At 39.8% G+C, this 20,517-nt stretch overlaps 1 protein-coding gene and 1 long non-coding RNA gene across 6 annotated transcripts; both read right to left on the reverse strand.

The window, feature by feature from the left end:
- Positions 1-12,926: 12,926 nt before the first annotated feature.
- On the reverse strand, positions 12,927-13,931 carry LOC121752831 (protein FAR1-RELATED SEQUENCE 5-like). Its single transcript, XM_042147918.1, has 2 exons — positions 13,300-13,931; positions 12,927-13,146 (listed from the first exon to the last, which is right to left on the reverse strand). The coding sequence occupies exons 1-2, from the start codon at positions 13,929-13,931 to the stop codon at positions 12,927-12,929; spliced, it is 852 nt and encodes a 283-aa protein (XP_042003852.1).
- Positions 13,932-17,168: 3,237 nt separating this feature from the next.
- LOC121752168 lies at positions 17,169-19,632 on the reverse strand. 5 transcript variants are annotated; one of them, XR_006040269.1, is made up of 6 exons: positions 19,534-19,632; positions 19,211-19,425; positions 18,437-19,140; positions 18,214-18,270; positions 17,804-17,953; positions 17,169-17,375 (listed from the first exon to the last, which is right to left on the reverse strand). It is a non-coding gene; the product is annotated as an uncharacterized LOC121752168 (long non-coding RNA). The 5 variants fall into 5 exon arrangements; XR_006040270.1 differs by lacking the exon at positions 19,534-19,632 and having other exon boundaries at positions 18,437-19,053; positions 19,211-19,500; XR_006040272.1 differs by lacking the exon at positions 19,534-19,632 and having other exon boundaries at positions 18,437-19,063; positions 19,211-19,500.
- Between the last annotated feature and the right edge of the window lie 885 nt (positions 19,633-20,517).

Raw genomic sequence — 20,517 nt, forward strand, 5'->3', positions numbered from 1 at the left:
TGTTTTTCAAGTTTTAGGCATTATTTGACTGCTTGCAGAGTGACATGGGTGAAATGGTGAATGCAATAACCTATGTGCATTATTTGATTGAATATGTACATTATGCAGCTAGTAGTTTACATTATTTACCAGGTATTGGACATTATGGGACTGCTTATGTACATAGGTTAAATGGTGAAAACCACAACTCACAAATATGCTTCTATAATATTCCTTGGTGCATTCTTTGAATGAATCTGTGCATTTTTAACCAGTAGTATACATTATGTATCAAATATTATGCGTTATTATGTTCGTTAAAATAATGTTCTGATGTTGTATGTTGATGATTCCACAGCAGAGAAGCAACTACGACTGGACATCGAAGAAGCAGTAGACGATGTAATTCCGGTTGCCCTAGCACAGAAATTCAGGGAAAGATTGACCGAGGCCGGGCCAAGTACAGATCCAGAAGAGGGTGAGCAGAAAAAACCGAGGGGGAGAAAGGTCGACCATCTATATTGTCGACGAACTCCGTCGGAGTTTATAAACTGCCTGAAAACTGCGTGAAACTACATTATATCTTTGTAATTGTACATTATTTAGGTGGTTTCATGCATTATTTGATTGCTTGGGTTCATTACTAAGTAATGGTTACACATTATTCATCATGTAGAATCCATTATTTGACTGCTTGTGTACATGAGTGTTTGAGTAAATGCAGTATTCATGTGCGCATTATTTGATTGAATCTGTACATTATTTATCTGGTAGTATACATTATTTTTCAAGTATTAGGCATTATATGACTGCTTGCAGAGTGACATGGGTGAAATGGTGAATGCAATATACTTATATGCATTATTTGATTGAATATGTACATTATGCAGCTAGTAGTTTACATTATTAACCAAGTATTAGACATTATATGACTGCTTGTGTACATAGGTGAAATGGTGAAAATCAGAACTCACAAATATGCTTGTACCTTATTGGACAGAATCTGTACATTATTTATCTAGTATTATACATTATTTGTAAATTATTAGGCATTAATTGACTGCTTGTTGAGGGACGTGGGTGAAATGGTAAATGCAATATACCTATGTGCATTATTTGATTGTATCTCTACATTATGTAGCTACTTGTTTACATTATTTGTTAGTTATTAGGCATTATGGGACTGCATTGCCAAATAAACTGCAGAAACACACCGTTGTCGACACCTCTCCTGAATGGAAAGAAAAAGGCAGTTTGATTCTTTCTGGACTATACTATTCGAGGAAGCGCTTGGAGTGGGAAGCTTTCAATGGGAGAAATATGATATGGTGAGGGATATTATAATAATGACTATGAGATTCATTACTAATATACACGATAATGGTTCATGTAATGTACATTTCATTATGCAGTTCTTCTTCCCAATTTGGGGTGAGAGCCATCAGTACGTGGTGTGTTTTGATCTTCCAGATGGCAAAATGAACATCATCGACTACCGTTTGGTTGAACCCCACGGCTCCTTCAGCGCAAAATATGGCAAGACACCCTCTCTTCTGGTACGTAATGTGTTTACTCAGTTAACTTGCATTATATTAAACAAAATGTACATTATATCGAGTTCTTACAATGCCCTGGAGGAACAACTTATGCATGGCACATGCACTTACGAAGAGCAAGGTTCCCAAAATGGCAGGGTAGGTCCGAAAATGTAGTACCCATGTGGTCACAATGCCCTGGAGGAACAACTTATGCACCATGGAGACGGGGTGTATGTCATGCGGCATATGGAGACGTACTTTGGAGAAAGAGAGAAGGATTGGGAGTGCGGATTGAACGCCAAAGGGACAAAGAGCTTGGAGATGCTCCGAATCAAGTTTGCGAAGACTCTCCTTACTTGTGCACACAACTCCAGATGTGGCATAAACCAGAGTCACGCCACCTGGTATTGGAGAGAGGCCGACTAAGTTCAACATCGAACAGTGGGTCGACCAGTATGGGCTGGAGTGAGTGACGTTTACGCTGGCGTGAGTGAGGTTATGGATGTTGATAGACAATTATGAGCTGTAGTGATTGTGTGAACTGTTGGGGTTTTTAGATAACTCATGTTGGAAAGTGAAAACAACCGACTTGTGGCTTGGTATTTTTTGAACAATTTGTAGTGTGCTTCTTGCAAACAGAAACAATTTTTTGGTATTAGATGATGATTACATTCACTCGGAACATGTAATTGTTCTATGTTAAAGAATAATGAAACATCACCATATAGTAATGGAAAATAGTAATAAAATAATCTACAAAAAATCAGCTTTATTTTAATAATAATGAACAATAGACTCGACGTCATGGATATAAATAACCGAATAATGTAAAATTTCATTAACGATAATGAACGAAAACAAATTACTAATGCAATATGATTATGTACACTCCATTAAGTGCGTCTGAATAATAATGTTAAACTTCAAGGCCAACAATGAACATTATCAGTTTCGTAATGCACCGTATACTGTACATACTGTGTCTACTAATGAACAGTAATTGAACAACTGTATACAGTCAGTGAAGTGCTAGTATCCAATAATGTACAACTTCAGTAACAATAATGTAAAAAAACATATTAGTAATGCAATAATAATATGTATTTGATGGTGACAATGGGAATACTAATAATACCAGCACAACCAATTGACTCACTAGACAGATCCGCAAAACAAAACCAATAATGTTGTGTGGTATAAAATACATCAAACTGGCCTCTTGCCCTTCCGCATCTCTTTCTCCATCGCCATCTCTTTAAGCATTGGACAATTTCGAGAGCCGTGATGGCCCATCTCATCGCACGCCTTACACCGTCTGGAGGGACTAGGAAAGGGATCGAAAACACGAATAGAATGCGGATCAAGTTATATGGAGTGATAACCGAACCGATTGGATCAGTTAGAAAATGTTGTTGCCACTTAATCAATGCACTCTAGCTCTCGCCCTTCCCGCCTTGCCAAAGTAATTTATAACTCCCAATTTTGCACAACTTTAACAGTAAAGCGGCAAGTTCGGGGTCGATCCCACAAGGAAGTTGGTGTGACGAGTGTGTGAGTAGTGAACAGGGAGGGTTGGCTGCTGCCACGCCTTAATTTGGGAGTTTTAACTACTGTTTTAATCTAGACAGAATTTAAACTAGCTAGCTTGATCAACGGAATTCTAACTACTGGGTCAAGTGATTTGCAGGAAACAACAGAAAAGTAAATGCGCGGATTTAAAGCGAAAATAACTTGATTAAACTAAAAACTGATTACAACGTGAAATTAAACTAAGCTAACACTTGGAGTCTAAGAAAGCCGTAAACTGAGAAGAATCTCAGCGGGAAACTTAAGTCACGCTAACAGAAATGAGTATTCTGCAGCGCTCCCTTTGGTCTCCCTTCTAACTAAGCTATCTAACTAAGCTAGAGAATTAAACTAAACTAAGCTAGAGAGCTGGACTACACTAGATAATTATGCTAAACTAAACTAGGAGGAAAGTAAAGTGTCTCCTCTTTGTGGTGGCACACCCTCTATTTATAAGCTCGATTCGGCCTCCAACTAGATAACGATCTTAGCAGGGCATATTCACTCATTCTGAGAATTAGCGAATCATTGATTGCTACGTGCTGTTTTTCTAGAATGTCGACGCTTTTTGGTAACAAATTCGTGACTCAGCTTCGTCCTTGCATCTCATATTCCAGCACGTGTTCCCTTCTAGAACGTTGTCCTTGATAACAGAATGGTGCGCTGTATCCAGCTCATTTCCTCACGTGCTCTTCTTCCAGAAGCCCGTGGTCCCCTCCTAACTGCTTGATCGCTCCCCTTATCAACTCCCTGATTCTGAGCCTTTTATCGCCTTTGTACTTGCTTGATCAGGTCGGCCTTGAAGCCTTGGTCAAGTGGTAATTCTGCACATTTAACACTTGTTTTACGCGATAAACCGATCAAGTAGTATGCATTTCATCCATAAACCGATGCATGAAATAGGCCTTATCAAACTGCTCACACTTAAAACAAACTTGTCCCCAAGTATAAAGAAAAAGAAAAGAAAAAGATAGGGCAAATTTCAGGCATGGTTTATTTATTTTTTAAGTAAAAGAAAAGACGAAAAGAAAAACAAGTCCTTAAGATAAAGACACGTATTCACATGTATGCATTAGACCGAATAATTTTCCAACAATTATACCCGAGGTCGAGGTCAATCCATTTGTCAGTAGCTTGTGTTCATTCTCTTTCGCCTTTGCTTGATCAAGGTGTCAGCTTGTCAAGATTGCTCAATTCAAAAACCACTGTTGGATTCACTCAGTCACTCATTCCTTACCTGAGAACTTAGGACTGTTCACTCGATGTTGCCATAAATTTAATACCTTGAATCGGACTGCACAAGATAGTTCCTTAAGGTCTTTGTTTTAAGGTTGTAACGAGGCTCAAGGTTAGTAACGTATTACGATGGGGTCCTAGGGGTTCTAAGTTCAAAAATAAAATAAAAAAATAAAAAATTTTAAAGAAAAATCACATGAGTCAAAAAGCCAAAGATTTGCCTAGACTCGCTGGATCAGAATTGGGATATTTTTTTTCTTTGGTGCTCCTTCTTGGTCAGATTTCGACCTTCAGCCTTATATTATTTTTTGCTTTTGATTTTCTAGGTCAGGTTACAACTATTTCCCGCCCTTCTTTTTTAAACCTTTTGATCATTTTCTTTTTATATGATCAATGATTAACCCGATTGTCTAACTTGATCAACCTGGCTGCCCCTCCTTTTTCTTGATATCCCCTTTCGTTACCCTTGACAAACTCCATCTCTTTGACCCTCTTTCCTCATGTGATATGAAACTTTGAATTTGGTTTTAAGGCTTCAAAGAAAGGGAAATAGTGTATAAGCTCGAATTGGCTAACTAGGGGGTGCCTTGACTAATGAGGTGGGTTTGTGGAACGAAGGAAGAACACGGCTCAAATGGTTAAGTCCTAATGCCTTTAGTCATTACTACTTGTGCAATTTCATCTCAATATTAAAAATCAGCCTCTCATAATTTTTCTTTTGTAAAAGTAGTAGAAAGTGTTCTACTTTTGGCTTATAACTCACATATAGAGATGCTTCACATTTGGTTTAGAAATTGAGCGTTTCTATCATACTTGCGTCATTCAAATTGATCAAGCTTTTACAATCAAGTTTTACATGTGAGCATACTGAATCTTTTTTCTAACTCTCCCAAGAAGTAATCAAGTCTTCCATTTATCCAATTTCATGCATATTGCCTATTTTATTACTATATGGAATTTGTTTTCGAAAAATTCTTTAGCATGTATGATTCTACTGTAACTAACCCGTCCCCCATCCCCACTGCATATGAACTCGTCCTCGAGGGGCTGGATGCAGTGGAAAGAAGGGTTAGGCATAGACAACGGCATAACAACAATCAAGGGAAACTTCTCACACTTAGACCGGACACTGGGCTAAGTGTGAGATAGTGCCAGCAATCAAAACATGCTAATAACCACATAGAAATAAAACAGATATAGGCAAAACAGAAAGAACTTCCATAAACTTCTCACACTTAGTCCAGACACAGGACTAAGTGTGAGATTGGAGTACACAATTTACACAAAGAAACAAGGTTAAGGGTGATAGTACTGCCTTCTAGATAGCTGAATCAGGGGAATGTTGCGCTCCTTCCTTATTGCCTCCATTACACAGGCCTTCCTTATTGCCTCTATGGCTTCGTGCTTATCGGAGCTCCTCCTCCTTGGTATTTTTATTCTTTTTCTCCTTCGGGGAGGGGAAGCAAAAGACCTGCTGGCAGCTTTAGTAAGCCCCATACCTTAATTGGTATGGTGGCCCATATTAGAGGGAGGAAAGATACTTTCTTCCCCCTTCCTCTTGCTCCCTTTCTTTGCTCTCACCTGGTTGCTCTCCACAGTTTTGCTTGCTTCAATGACTGCTCCGATCTCTTGATTTTCTCCTCATCCACTTGCTGTCTTGAACCCTCAGCTTCAAGAAGCAGCTGGTTCATTGCCTGGTGGCGCGTTCTTCTCGGGATGGAGTCTTCTTCTATGGTCGATGAAAGGTTAAATTCTGCCTCCTTTCGTCGTAAAGGGAGATCACTGGGACGAGGCAGCCCCTCTGTTGGTGGTGGCGGAACAGGGTCCTTAGACCGAGAAATCCTTGGGCGAGCCTTTAGGGCGGTGTGAATCTCCACGGGAAAACTTCTGAGTACGGAGTCCACACGCCTTATGTCAGCCGGGTCCACATATTGGAGTGGGCCGATGAATCTAGGAGGCGATAATGGGGTTCTGGTGGTTGGTGGACTCGGTGGTGAAAAGGATCTCTGATTATTACTGTCGAGACCGGCTCCTGAAGAAAACGAGGAAGTATTGGAGGTCTCAAGTTGATTGCCCTGCATTTCTTTCCGAATGAAGATAGCACAAAGGTTCTGAAGATATTTGATGGAAAGTGAGATCCGGAAAACCCTCTTTTATACTCAAATTCCGACTGTTGAGATCCCCGCTTATTGATATCTCTGCGACCTTTCGTGTACCGGCGCGCCTTTTTAGAATGCCATATGGCAAAGCTTCCCCTATACGCTTCCTTCCTCTCTCTAGAACGTCCTTTCATTTCAACAGTCGGCGCCGCCTGACACCTCTCTACTTACTGCACATGTCTCGTCATCACCCGCTCTTATCAACTCAATCACTGTTCCACTAATTAAATTCAAATTGCACTGATCACGTGAATCATTAAATCTCGATGACAGCTCACATTATTCCACTTGATCAATTCCTTTCCTCCACTTCCGACTTTTGATTAACGAAAATAAAACTAAACATACTTAATAATAAACTATTTACAAGGATTTGACTGGGTTTCCTTGGAATGTTACTTGATCAGATTTAGAGATTTAGAAATTATTGCTTGATCAAGCAGACCATCCATGAATACCCGATTACTCCTTATACCTGTTTACTGGTACAAGCTAGGCATTGGTAGTGAAATGTCGTCCACTACAAACGCCTTCCTTTCGTTCCTTCCGGGTAGCTCGCTTTGCTCCAAACCGTTGGTCCTTCCTGCGAACTTTGCCCTTTTAGGTTTACGTTGCTCCCAGTTTCTCTGTTTACCTTGATCAATCCTCCTTTCCTGATGGATCTTTATGTTTTCACATTTTTTTCTGTCAACTGCTTCCCATTCAAACTCTTGTAGAAGGAGTAACCATCTGATCAAATGCGGGTTTGATCCCTTCTTCGACGATAGGCATTTGATGGCCGCCTGGTTTGTATACACCGTCACCTTGGAACCGAGTAGGTGCTGCCTGAACGCCACAAATGCAAATACTATCGATAACATTTCTTTTTCTGTTACATCATAGTTCTTTTGCGCCTGAACCAATGCTTTTGATGCGTAGAGGAAAACATAACTTTTCTCTTGGATTTTCCGACTTAGTGTTGCTCCCACAGCACAGTTACTAGTCTCACACATCACCTCAAGAGAGTGATTCCAGTCAGGACCACGAATTATAAAATAACTCATCAATTGTTCCTTCAGGAATGGGAACGTGGCTTTGCAGTCATCAGAAAGTTTAAACTCCATGTCGTCCTGGGGAAGCTTTGTCAGGGTCTGCGTTCCCCCGGCGAAATCCTTGATACGTCCTCCACGGCCCTTAGCGTGCCTTAACAAGATTCTGATATTCCCCTGGTTAATAAGGTACGGAAATTTTGCCACATGTGTGTGTTTTGCCATGACTGTCCCATGTTCCGGCCAGTTTGAATTTTGCTTCTTGGGCATCAGCTGGGGTTGATGTTGGAAGAGTAATTCTTCATTTCTCTGCAATCGTGGTTTGACTGTCTTGTGATCTGTCTGACTGGATAGGTCCTTGAATGCCATCGGTGATGCTGGTACGGAAAATAGTTGCCTTGTAAACGAGGGACCCTTCTTCAGAATTTCTTTTAATGGAGCTGAGTAATCTCTCTTGCCTCAGCTGGTTGTGACGGCTGGCAAAACTCCATAATTTCCCTTCCAATGGCTTGGTCATCCATTGCTTCAGCCATTGTCGTATCATACCATTCTGCTGCCTCTCTCTTCAGCTGTCCGTCTTCAGCGGAACCAGACGGTGGCTCTTTGAGGGATTTCCTTTTTGGATACTCCTTTTTTCGAGGGCTGATAGCGTTTACTGTTTGTATGCTCTCTCTGTCCTGTGGCTCTCTTGCAGCTGCATTAATGCCGACTGTAAGTCGCTCTCCTTTAAACTCCAGATTAATTGTCCCATGGCGGACGTCAATGATTGTGTTAGCGGTGGATAGGAAAGGTCTCCCCAAAAGGATTCCAATAGACTCCTCCGCTCCTGGTTCCGTCATTTTTATAACAAAGAAGTCAGCGGGATACATGAATCTGTTCACCTTGACGATTTCATCTTCCAGAACTCCCTCGGGGTAGATGTAGGACCCGTCTGCTAGCTGTATTTCCATATTGGTTTGGACGAGCTTAGCGTTCTCCAGCTTCTTATATATAGAATACGACATAATATTGATGGAAGCCCCTAGGTCGCACATTGCGTTCTTCATTTGAACATTTCTAATAGAAATTGGGAGTGTAAACTCTTTGAGGGAAGATCATCAGGTTGGATCTCACCGGTTACTTCCTCTGCTTCGACCCTCATTCTCTTTTCAGCACCATGTTCACATATGTTAGACTCTTCTTTCGTTGTGACTTGATCAGGGGCGCTGGATTCAAGGTTTTTACTAAGACTTGCCCTGGATGCTGGAAAACTTGCAGTTGAGCTCTGATAAACTCCTTCTGATTTCAGAGAGACTGTGTTAACATTCTCTCGCCCTCCCGGAGGTTGCATTGTAGCCAGAATCTTTCCATCATTACTTCTCAGCTCGCCTAGTGACATGGCGACCTGATATAACTGCTTTGTAAGCATTTCTGATGCGGCTCTCTGTTCCTTCTGGGCTTCCTGTATTTCCCGCACAGCATCATGAGGCTGATGTGGAACCATCATATCCCCTGGAACTTCATTTTGCTGCCTATTATTTCTCTGATTAAATCAGCCTCCTCCATGGCCTTGCTGGTAGAAACCGGAAGATCCATATTGCTCTGGTTGGTTCTGGGACAGGTGGTTTTGTTGATTTCCTTGGTAGTACTGTAGGTTCCCTTGGGATTGCTGGGTTCCTCTGTGGTACAACGAGACATAACTCACCATTTGATTACTTGGTTGCATACCCTGGTTGCCATACTAAGGAGCTTGGTGTTGGTACCCCCATTCTCCTTCTTGTTGTCGGCTTGACCAGTTAGGCTATCCTCCACTTGACCAGTTCCCTTGAGGTCCACTTGACCATCCTGCCTGACCTCCCTGCATTCTATTTCCTCCTGTGTTTGGTCTATCCAAGATTCGGGCTGGCCAGTTGGACTGCCCGTCGAAGGGTTGTACTTGTTGAGGTGCGGTTAGTTGTGGCTGGCTTTGATTCTGATCAGTCCATCTGAAGTTGGGGTGGTCCCTCCACGGAGCATCTCTTTGCTTCCCCTGGATCCAGTTCCCATTTGTGTTCCAGTGGCCTACTGCGTTCACTTGCTCTACCTCAGGGGGAAATTCACAGTAATAGTAATGATGTTCTTCTGGAGGTGGCGGCTGCGGTACGTACTGTGTCTTCTTTGGTGCAGGTGGTGGCGGTGGTCTCATTTTTTCTACTGCTTCCAGCAGTTTCTTCTCCATCAGCTCGAATCGAGCCTCCAACTTTTCATCGTTGCGCGCCTCTGCTGCGTGCACTGCTCCTCTCCTGTACTGCCCTCGAGAGATTTCATACGACCACTTAGCCTCAATCAGCCTCTCCAAAATATTCTCAGCTTGGCTAAAAAGGGTTTTTGAGAAATCCCCTTGTGCTGCGAGGTTGAGGTCGTTTTTGCTATCCACCGTGAGTCCGACATAGAAAATCGAGTAGATTTCCTTCTCTCCCAATTTGTGGTTAGGGCATGCTTGAAATAGCCCTTGGAACCTATCCCAGTACTGGACAAGGGGCTCGTCGTATTCCTGGCTTCTGTAATTTCCCTTTTTAGGGCACTTGTTTTTTATGTTGGAAAGAAACGATCGAGGAATATCATGCGAAACTCAGCCCACGTTCTGATGGATCCTTCCGACAGCCTTGACAGCCAGACACCCGCGTCCCCCTTCAAGACGAAAGGAATAGCTTTGAGTCTGTAATCTTCGGATGTGGACCCAGCTGGCACGGGCTGAATATCACAGTACCGGCAGAATTCGTCCAGAAAAGCATACAGACATTCCTTCGAAAGGCCATAGAAGTGGGACAAGACGGCCAGTACTCCTGATTTCATGGCAATGGTCCGCATCCCAGGAGTAGCGGTGATGGCATGCGTGGGCTTTCTCTCATCATGAGCATGTAGAGAACCAATCCCCGAGTCGTCGATGACAACGGCCATCTCTGCTTCCGTTCGTTCTGGTGGTGGTGGTTGTGTTTTCTGCTCGGTGGCTACTGCTACTTCTAATGCGGCTCTAAAACGAGTGATGACAACGTCAGCTTCCTGGACTCTTTACTGAGTGTTAGTTCTTCTGTATATCAAGGGATGATTCCAGTAATCGCTTTGGTGGTACCTTCTCATCAACAGCAAAAACAAAAAATGAGAAACAAAATTATATACACCTACGCACTATGCACAAACATAAAGTAACACCATGCTTCCCCGGCAACGGCGCCATTATGGAGGGACTAGGAAAGGGATCGAAAACATGAATAGAATGCGGATCAAGTTATATTGAGTGATAACCGAACCGATTAGATCAGTTAGCAAATGTCGTTGCCACTTAATCAATGCACTCTAGCTCTCGCCCTTCCCGCCTTGCCAGAGTAATTTATAACTCCCAATTTTACACAACTTTAACAGTAAAACGGCAAGTTCGGGGTCGATCCCACAGGGAAGTTGGTGTGTCGAGTGTGTGAGTAGTGAACAGGGGGGTTGGCTGCTGCCACGCTTTAATTTGAGAGTTTTAACTACTGTTTTAATCTAGACAAAATTTAAACTAGCTAGCTTGATCAACGAAATTCTAACTACTGGGTCAAGTGATTTGCAGGAAACCACAGAAAAGTAAATGCGCTGATTTAAAGCAAAAATAACTTGATTAACTAAAAACTGATTACAACATAAAATTAAACTAAGCTAACACTTGGAGTCTAAGAAAACGGTAAACTGAGAAGAATCTCAGCGGGAAACTTAAGTCACGCTAACAGAAATGAGTATTCTGCAGCGCTCCCTTTGGTCGCCCTTCTAACTAAGCTATCTAACTAAGCTAGAGAATTAAACTAAACTAAGCTAGAGAGCTGGACTACGCTAGATAACTATGCTAAACTAAACTAGGCGGAAAGTAAAGTGTCTCCTCTTTGTGGTGGCACACCCTCTATTTATAAGCTCGATTCGACCTCCTGCTGGATAACGATCTTGTCAGGGAATATTCACTCATTCTGAGAATGAGCAACTCATTGATTGCTACGTGCCGTTCTTCTAGAATGTCGACGTTTTTTGGTAACAAATTCGTGACTCGGCTTCGTCCGTCTCATAATCCAGCACGTGTCCCCTTCTAGAACGTTGTCCTTGATAACAGAATGGTGCGCTGTATCCAGCTCATTTCCTCACGTGCTCTTCTTCCAGAAGCCCGTGGTCCCCTCCTAACTGCTTGATCGCTCCCCTTGTCAACTCCCCCGATTCTGAGCCTTTTATCGCCTTTGTACTTGCTTGATCAGGTCGGCCTTGAAGCCTTGGTCAAGTGGTAATTCTGCACATTTAACACTTGTTTTGCGCGATAAACCGATCAAGTAGCATGTATTTCACCCATAAACCGATGCATGAAATATGCCCTATCACCGTCTAAGAGGCCGAGTAGCATCCTTTATAGACTTTTCTCTCTTGGAAATCAGACGGCTCGCTGAGTTGCTAGCGTGGCCCTTAGTCTTCACGACATCCGGATGATGGACCTCAACTACTTCAGGCCTTACCTTACCATAAAACTCTTCAATCATCCGCTTCTTTTCAGAGGCGGACGTTGTCTGAGTTCCAGCTTGAAGAGAATTACCAAGTTCTTCCACACCACCTACGAATGCACGAAGCACTTCAATGTCCGTCTCAAATCGTTGAAGAAAACCATAGAACATCGAAATCGCTTGCTTTGAAACAGTTTGCTTATCGTCAACGATGGACCTGGTAGGCAGGGCATCAACAAACTCTCCATGTATTGCCTTGGATAACAGAGTCTTCATCCATCTACTCTCGCAGTATTTATCTGGGATTTTTTTCACTTCATTGTTCCGGAACAAAAAATAGATATGGTTGCACAAATAACCCTGCCTACCGAAAAGTTTGCATTCGCACAAGTATGAGTCATCAGTCTTATCGTGACGCATAAAATACGAATTGTGATTGCTGTCCCCAAGCTCGTAGGTGTCAACCATGTCTGTAGATGAAAATCCAAGCACGCGGCATCTGTCATTACCCTCAACAATTTCTTCCTGTATTTTCTTGAACATACTATCAGTGTACAGCATGGAAGCATGTTTCTTGAATGGAAAAGCAGTGGCCAATATGGGCAGGGCAGTGGCATCGTGGTAGTCCAACGTTGTTCTACTGTTCCGCTGGAATTCTACGGCATGGTTGAAATTCAAGTAGAATTCGGCAATGTTAGCTCGGGGCTTCAGAAAATCTCTAAAGTACGCTGGTATCTAGAATTGCCTATAGTCGTACAATGTGTTGAACCAGGCAACGTCCTCCAGCCCATGACGTTCCACAACACTATTCCACTCCTCTTCAAATTCGTCAGGTTCAAGCAGGTCCGACCAAACGCAGACATTGAACTCCTTCTTGAAATCTTCGTCCCTCAGCAACCTATTTGGAATCTTGGTGGCCAACTTATGCATTATATGCCACATACACCATCAGTGTCGAGTGCCAACAAGAATCTCTTCAATAGCTGATCTCATGCCCAAGTCTTGATCTGTCACGTTCATCTTGGGTGCTACACCCATGCATTCAACGAAATGTCTGAACAACCAAGCAAATGCCCCTGTTTTCTCGTTGCATACCAATCCGGCGGTGAAGGTTACAGGCATTCCATGATTGTCCTTTCCCGTGAAATGAGTGAAGATCATACAATACCTGCGTAGCACATAGTAATGCATCGTCAGCCTCAACACCAACGAATAATGCCACATTAGCTGTGCAGTAATGTATAGTAAATGCGTTATAATGCATAGAGTAATGTATAAATATAAGCGTTGTAATGTACAATACAGATCTTTGTAATTATACCTGTTTGTGTTGTACATGGAGTCAAAGGCCACAATATCACCAAACATGTGGTAATTCCTCTTTATCAAACCGTCACACCAAAAGAGAGCAACCAACTGGTTGGTAGCATTAACTTCGTAATGATATGTGAACGCCTCGGACATTTCCTTCTTCTTAGCCATATCATCCAACACCATTTGCACATCGAATCCATGAGCGTATGATTTAATGTCTCGAGAAGCATTCCTGATATCCCCGACAGTGCAACCGACAAGGTCAAACCCTCCGAGAATTTCCTTCAACACCTTAAAGGTAAGTGTGGGGCCTATATTTGCCTTGGAACAATCAAGAATGAATTTGTGATGTACATCATCCAACTTTCGATTAATTGCCATATATTGCTGATGCTCTGACTCAACCATATAATGGTTATGAGGCTCGCTGAACTCCTGAATAATATAACCTGCTAATCTTCCTTCAGAGAAGAACTTGAACGAAATACCCGCTTTACAACCACAACGCTTGGATAACCGTCTACGCTTCATAGAAAAACCAGACCGTGCATTCAATTGGTCATCCTCGTTCGACTTTTTCTGGCCTTCCCTATTGCATACAACATAATACCAGGGTGTGACATCGTCCGCCTTCCGCATCCCTTGTTTGCGAGTACCAAAACCAACAGCGCGGGTATATACATCGTAAAAAGCGAAAGCGAAATTTAAGGATTAGAATTTCTGACCGACGACGGGCTTCAAATCAGGAGAACATTCAGGTACAACCACCACTGTATATAATCGAGATATAAATGGGTTAGTAAACATATACATTACAACTCATAACTCTTCCATTACTCAAACTAAATAACCATTATTAAGTAATATATGTACATTATGTAAATTAGTTGAAACTACTCCCTAGCCGAGATGATATCTAAGCCCTCATTGAATGACTGAAACTCGTGGACTTTGGTAATGATTTTGTTACTTACTACATACTAGACCTTATCCCGAAGGATTGCTAAACCCTTGGGGAAAACAACAAACGTGCGCCGAACAATCAAATACGGCTAAAATTAAATAAAAATGGTCAACAAACATTTACATTACAGATCACAAATCGTCCATTACAGAAGCTAAAACAACCATTAAATAATAATATATGTTCATTATGTGTATCAGTTAAAAACTACTACATAGCCGATAAGATTTCTAAACCCTAGATGAATGACTGAAACTCGTGGACTTTGACAACAGTTTAAATACTTACTACATACTATACCCTAGCCCCAAGGATTGCTAAACCCTTGGGGAAAACAAGAAACGTGTACCAAACAATCAAACTCGGCCATACTTAAATTAAACTGGTCAACAAACATTTACATTACAACTCACAAATCGTCAATTATAGAAACTAAAATAACCAATACATAATAATATATGTACATTATGTCGTTCAGTTAAAAACTACTACCTAGCCGATATGATTTCTAAACCATAGATTAATGACCGAAACTCGTGAACTTTGACGACGGTTTTAATACGTACAACATACTACACCCAAGCCCCAAAGATTGCTAAACCCTTAGGGAAACACAAGAAACGTGCACCGATATATTACTCACAAATTTATGTAACAAAACAAAACATAACATACGATGGATTACTCAAGCAAATCAGTATTTCAGTTAACAACTAGCACTGAAAATCATTGCAGGGCAAAAAATACTTACCTTCTTCCATTGTTCAGTAAAACGCAAGCGATGACTGAGGCCACCCACAAATCCGCGTCTTTAGAGAATAAATAAACACACGGTTTTGTTCGATTATGAAAAGCAGCAACGAATTTAGGACCTTCAAGTGTTCAAAGGAGAACAGACGCTGAAATTTAATGGAGAAACGACAGATTGCATCGTGAATCATTGACAGAAACCGCTGAGATTTTGGAAGAGAAAATCAAGGAAGTTACCATAACAAACACATTTGTGTATCCCAATTTTGACCTTTTCGATTTTTTTAATCAATAAAATTAAATTCATGTGGCATTATTTTGGGCCATCTGATCTTGATATTGAATGGCCGAGATTGAAAAGAATAATAGAACAAAATATGTAAAAAGGATATGAATTTATCCATATATATATATATATATATATATATATATAATATCCCTATATATATAATATGTACTTTTTAGCTAGACTAATTAAGAACTTATGTATTTAATTATATGGATTAATAAAAATATTATTTAAATTTTACAATTCACTTATTTTAAATACTCTTCATATTTAATAAATTATATATAACATTTAATATGTTTTTGTTATGTATATTAATTATAATTTATTACTAATTAAATTTAATATATTTGGTTTAGTATATATTATTAATTTTATGTATTTGCAGGTTAAAATGGTTCGACCAGTAATTAAACCGATTCGACCGGTTGAACCATGAACCAGTAGCCTCGCCGGTTCACTCACCGATCCGTTAAAACATTGATTACAACAACAGAGATTTGATATAGTGAGCTTGCTTTCATGAGCGACTATTAAGCCCCCCTCTTTTTTTTGGTTTTCTTTATGTATCTTTCCGAATTTTTCAACGTTTTTCCTCTCATCTACGCAGAATTACTCTTTCAAATGAAAGGATATGGGCTAGATTAGATTAATATGGATTAAATAATTATAGTTGAGCTACAATTATAATTAGTCCATAAGCCCAACAATCATGAAACCCTAATGACTCTTTGTCTATATAATGGTTATTTATTCTCCATTGTGGGAGATGAGAAATAGCGTAACATTAGAGAGAAAATACGTAAAGCTTTGTAGAGAGAATTCCTAGCTTTCTTCTACGGAGCAATTGTACCGGGATAGTTCCTGCATCGGATTGGAATACACGTGGACCTCGATAGTAGTGGATTCAACTTGCAGGATTCAATCGTAGAAGAAAACAACACAACAAGTAAGATTTAGTTCCGTTGTGTATTACGTGCTCAACTTGCAATATGATTATGAATCTAGATCTGTTATTCTTGTATGCAATTTCCGCTGCGCTCATTAGATGAACACAAGAATTCCTAAAAGTGGTATCAGAGCCCGGGGCTTGATTCATAATTAATTTTGTTTCCTAATTAATTTGTGGATGATTTTGGAAATCAAAATTCTGAAATTGGATTTCAAAATTCTTCCAAAATCCCTTTTAAATATACGTGCCCATGCGAATTACCATCAATTCAACTCAATGCACAATTTTGAATTAAGCGGATATAAATTGTAACCTTTAGAAGATTAAAGCATCAATATGTTCGCCTTCTTTACTAAATCAATTGAATTGCTTTGAGCTCGCAATTGTGATCGGTTCTCGAACAATTGTCGTAATGTGAAGAATCGACCGCAACAACTCCGGCGGTAGGCAACGAACAGCAGCTGCGTCGTCCTCAGGCGGCGGCGGAGGAGCTGTCCTCGTTTGACAGAAGCTGCACAGCCACTGGACAGCAGCGGCGATCAGCTCCAGATCTTGCACTACAAAACAAATGCTCATTTGCAAGCACCAATTTGGTCGCAAATAGGCACATGTGCTTGCAAAAATGGAGATTTGCAAGCAACGTGCAAGCACCACAGGTGCTAGCCATTTGCTTCGTTGCAAAATTTGCAAGCATTTTTGCAAGCACATAGCTGAAAATTTGCAAGCACCTTGAATGTGCTCGCTAATCTAGCCAAATGCTTGAAACTTGCAAGCACCGCCTGGTGCTTGCAAAATGTCTGTTTTATTGGATAAAATATGCTCGGATATGCTGGTTTGCTATATTTTATTTTTATTTTTTATTTGTTTTCCAAATTAATATATAGATTTATTTAATAATTATTATCAATTGAATAAATAGAGTAAATGGAATTCAGAAATGTATTCAATTAATTAAAATTTTTTTACACACTTCATGGAGTCTACATTGCTTAATCTATCCTTAGCTTCCTTTCATTTGTAGGAATTGTTGAATAAAGGCTTTTCACTTGTTCTACCAATGCAACAGTTTGTTTCTCCGAGTCTGCTCGCCTCTATCAGCACCACCGTCTTCGAGCATCCGTTTGTTTGCTGGATTGACATGTAACAAATCAACAAATCAGTACGATAAGAATGGTAGGAATGACTAATTTATAAAAACTTGGAGAATGTTAAGTCCAAAGGTTATAGTAGTAAACAATTTTCAAGGCTAAATTAAGCAAAACAGAACATGGAAATGATCATTTGCAAGCTTGGCATGACAATAGGGAAAACAACTAAAATCCTGAAGTAAGATATAGTTCAGAATGACTAGAAACAAATATTTTACATATACACAAAACTTTAAAAAGTGTAGACAGTTATGTTCCCTTGATAGGCATGCCACATAAATCTACCGATCTTCTGCATTTCCTATAAATACTAATTCCTCTGTACATAAATTCAAACATACACACACACACACACACACACACACACACATATATAGAAGAGAATGAACGAAAGAGAGGGAACTTTACAATAACATTGGAGGAGCCGTCGACATTTTCTTGCTATAAGTGAAATAGCTGCAGGGAGTAATCCGGAATACATCCTGAGAGTTACTACTTAATATTAGAGTAAGCCTCATACTGTCTTTGTAAACATCTACAACAGTTTAGTTTTGGTGCCTGTACAAATAAAATGTGTTTTGCCGTAAGAAATAAAACGGGATAGTCAACAGATCTCTTATTTTGTCAACTAATTCACCAAGGGGCGAGGTGCGCATTAATATATTATCCATGATATGCAAGAAAAGCAAATTAGAAAGAAAGATAAAAGGCAGCATGCATAACAGAATATAATTCCATTTCCCTTTAGAGCAGGGATAATGCATAATTTATAGCAAACTCTTCCATCATGCTATAAAATATGGTGATTCTTGACTTACCATGTTTGAAAAGGTCGAATTAGACAACGGCTTTCTTGGCATTCAAAATTGTAAAATCTGCACAACAGAATATAGTTCCATTTCCATTTAGAGTAGTGATACAAGTTGCACTGATAGCAGTATGAAGTAGAAGTGATCAAAATTCTCAAATTTGAATCCAATCTATGATCACTAAAGTGTAAATAATGTGGTATTGTTAAAGAAGATTAGGAGCAAGGATAACCTGATTGAAGAAGGGTGCAAATTCCTTGTTTTGAGCTCCTTAAGGTATATCATAACTTAGGCCTATGTGCACTTCTACTTGTCAATAGTTTAGACCTTTGATCACTCAATATTTTTGGCCTCTGTCTAGAAACATGGAGTTTTCCAACAACATCATATAAAATACTTGTTACTAAGCAAATATAAAACCCAAACAATTTGTCAAGGGGTTATGTTAGTTGTGCAAATCACATAATGGTGGTAAGGCTCTTAGATACAGAATTACCTCAACAAAGATCGAATGAAGCCAATTAGTAGTAGAATCCATTGAGTAAAGCAGATGAAGAATAAGATAGACCATAAACCAAGTGCGCCATAGTTACATCATTAATGGATAGATTTAAATTAGAGAAAAAAGAGGTTTTAAATTTGGATCTTACTTGAGCAATGTCATTATTGGTGTCTCTGGTGTATATGGCGCATGATCGCTCAAACCAGCTGCCTTCAATCCTAAAATCACAGTGATCCTCTTTGGAATTAGCAACCATGGACATATCCAGCTTCGTCTTGAACTGAATCATCGATGACTTTCTCACACTAAAAAAAGCATATTCTTTGAATCCGCTCTCCTCTGAAAACCTGCCATCTCCTATGCGCCGTCAGAAGTTGCACGATCGAGATATAGATTTGATCAATTGACTCAGACGACCGAGATTTAGATTTGATCTATTGATTCAAACGATCGAGATTTAGATTTGATCAATTGATTTAGATTTAGATCTGATAAATCAGTTACCTTTTGCTGGAAGGTGATGATAGGGTTACCGGCGGCGTCGAGCAAGACGGCGGTTGTGGAGGCTGAAGACTTTTCCTCTGATCCTGAAAACTAGGTTTCCGTTGAGGTCTGTAATTCCGAAAGTTATTCTAGAGTCATCGGCATCTTAGGCCGCAGATCGGTGGTGGTGGACTTTTTTTCGTCGGAAGCCCACGAACGCAGCGGCGTGTGACTATCTGAAACAGGGGAGATGAAGATAAATGTTTAAAATAAATTGGGTTTTATCTTGCGCCAATATTTGCTATAAAATGCGGCCCAACAAATTATTTACAAAGAAGTACTACCAAAGTTGCGAGCACATCAGTGCTCGAAATGGAAGGCAATGCGACAATGGTCTTTTTGCGAGTGCCATTTGCTCGCAAACCAATGGTTAATTAGAAAGTGGTAGCTATTTTTTCATTTTGCTCGCAATTGTGCTTGAAAAACTGTCATAATTTGTAAGCACACGATGTGCTTGCAAATAAGTGCTCGAAAATGAGCCTTTTTTTTGTAGTGTTGGCAGCTGCGACGTCGTCTTCAATCTGCACCACATCTGACAGCCGTGCTTACCGCCGGCTTGTGGACAGCGGCAGCCCAGACTTCGGTTGGGGCAATAGCCAAGGCGTGAAGGCAACCCATGGAGGGGGCGACTGTTCTTTTCGCAGAACCCTAGCGGGTTTTGAAGATCCGGGTTGGATCAGAATCGTGGTTTTGTTCACTGTAAATCACATTATTAATTTAGAATTAATAATATTAATCAAGCCAATAAAATATTTACTATCATTATTTTGAATAATAATAGTAAATGTGTTTTAATATTATTTTAGAATTAATATTAAATATCTGTTTATATTAGTTTGGAATTGATATAGATTAGATGATAAATTTATTAATTGGATTAATGGATTAATGAGCTAGAATTTGTTAATATTATTATTTTAGAATAATAAATAATATATGTGCTTGATGATGATTTGGAGTTATTACTTGATTTACAAATTTATTAATTTAGAATTAATATAGATTGGATTAATTTCGTTAATTAGATTAACAAATTGAGACATAATTATCATCTGGAAATGATAATATATACTCCACAGCACAATATTAATTTGGAATTAGTATTAAATATGCATAATTATATTAATTTAGAATTAATTTAATTAAATTCACATTTAATTAGAGAATAAAATTTGATTTTATTTGTTGAGCATTATTTGATATCTTACGTGATAAGCATGCTATTTGATTTTATGGTTATTTATTTTAACTATAGTAGTTAGAGACCG

Source organism: Salvia splendens, chromosome 10 (assembly GCF_004379255.2).
Source record: "Salvia splendens isolate huo1 chromosome 10, SspV2, whole genome shotgun sequence".
Lineage (NCBI taxonomy): Eukaryota > Viridiplantae > Streptophyta > Magnoliopsida > Lamiales > Lamiaceae > Salvia > Salvia splendens.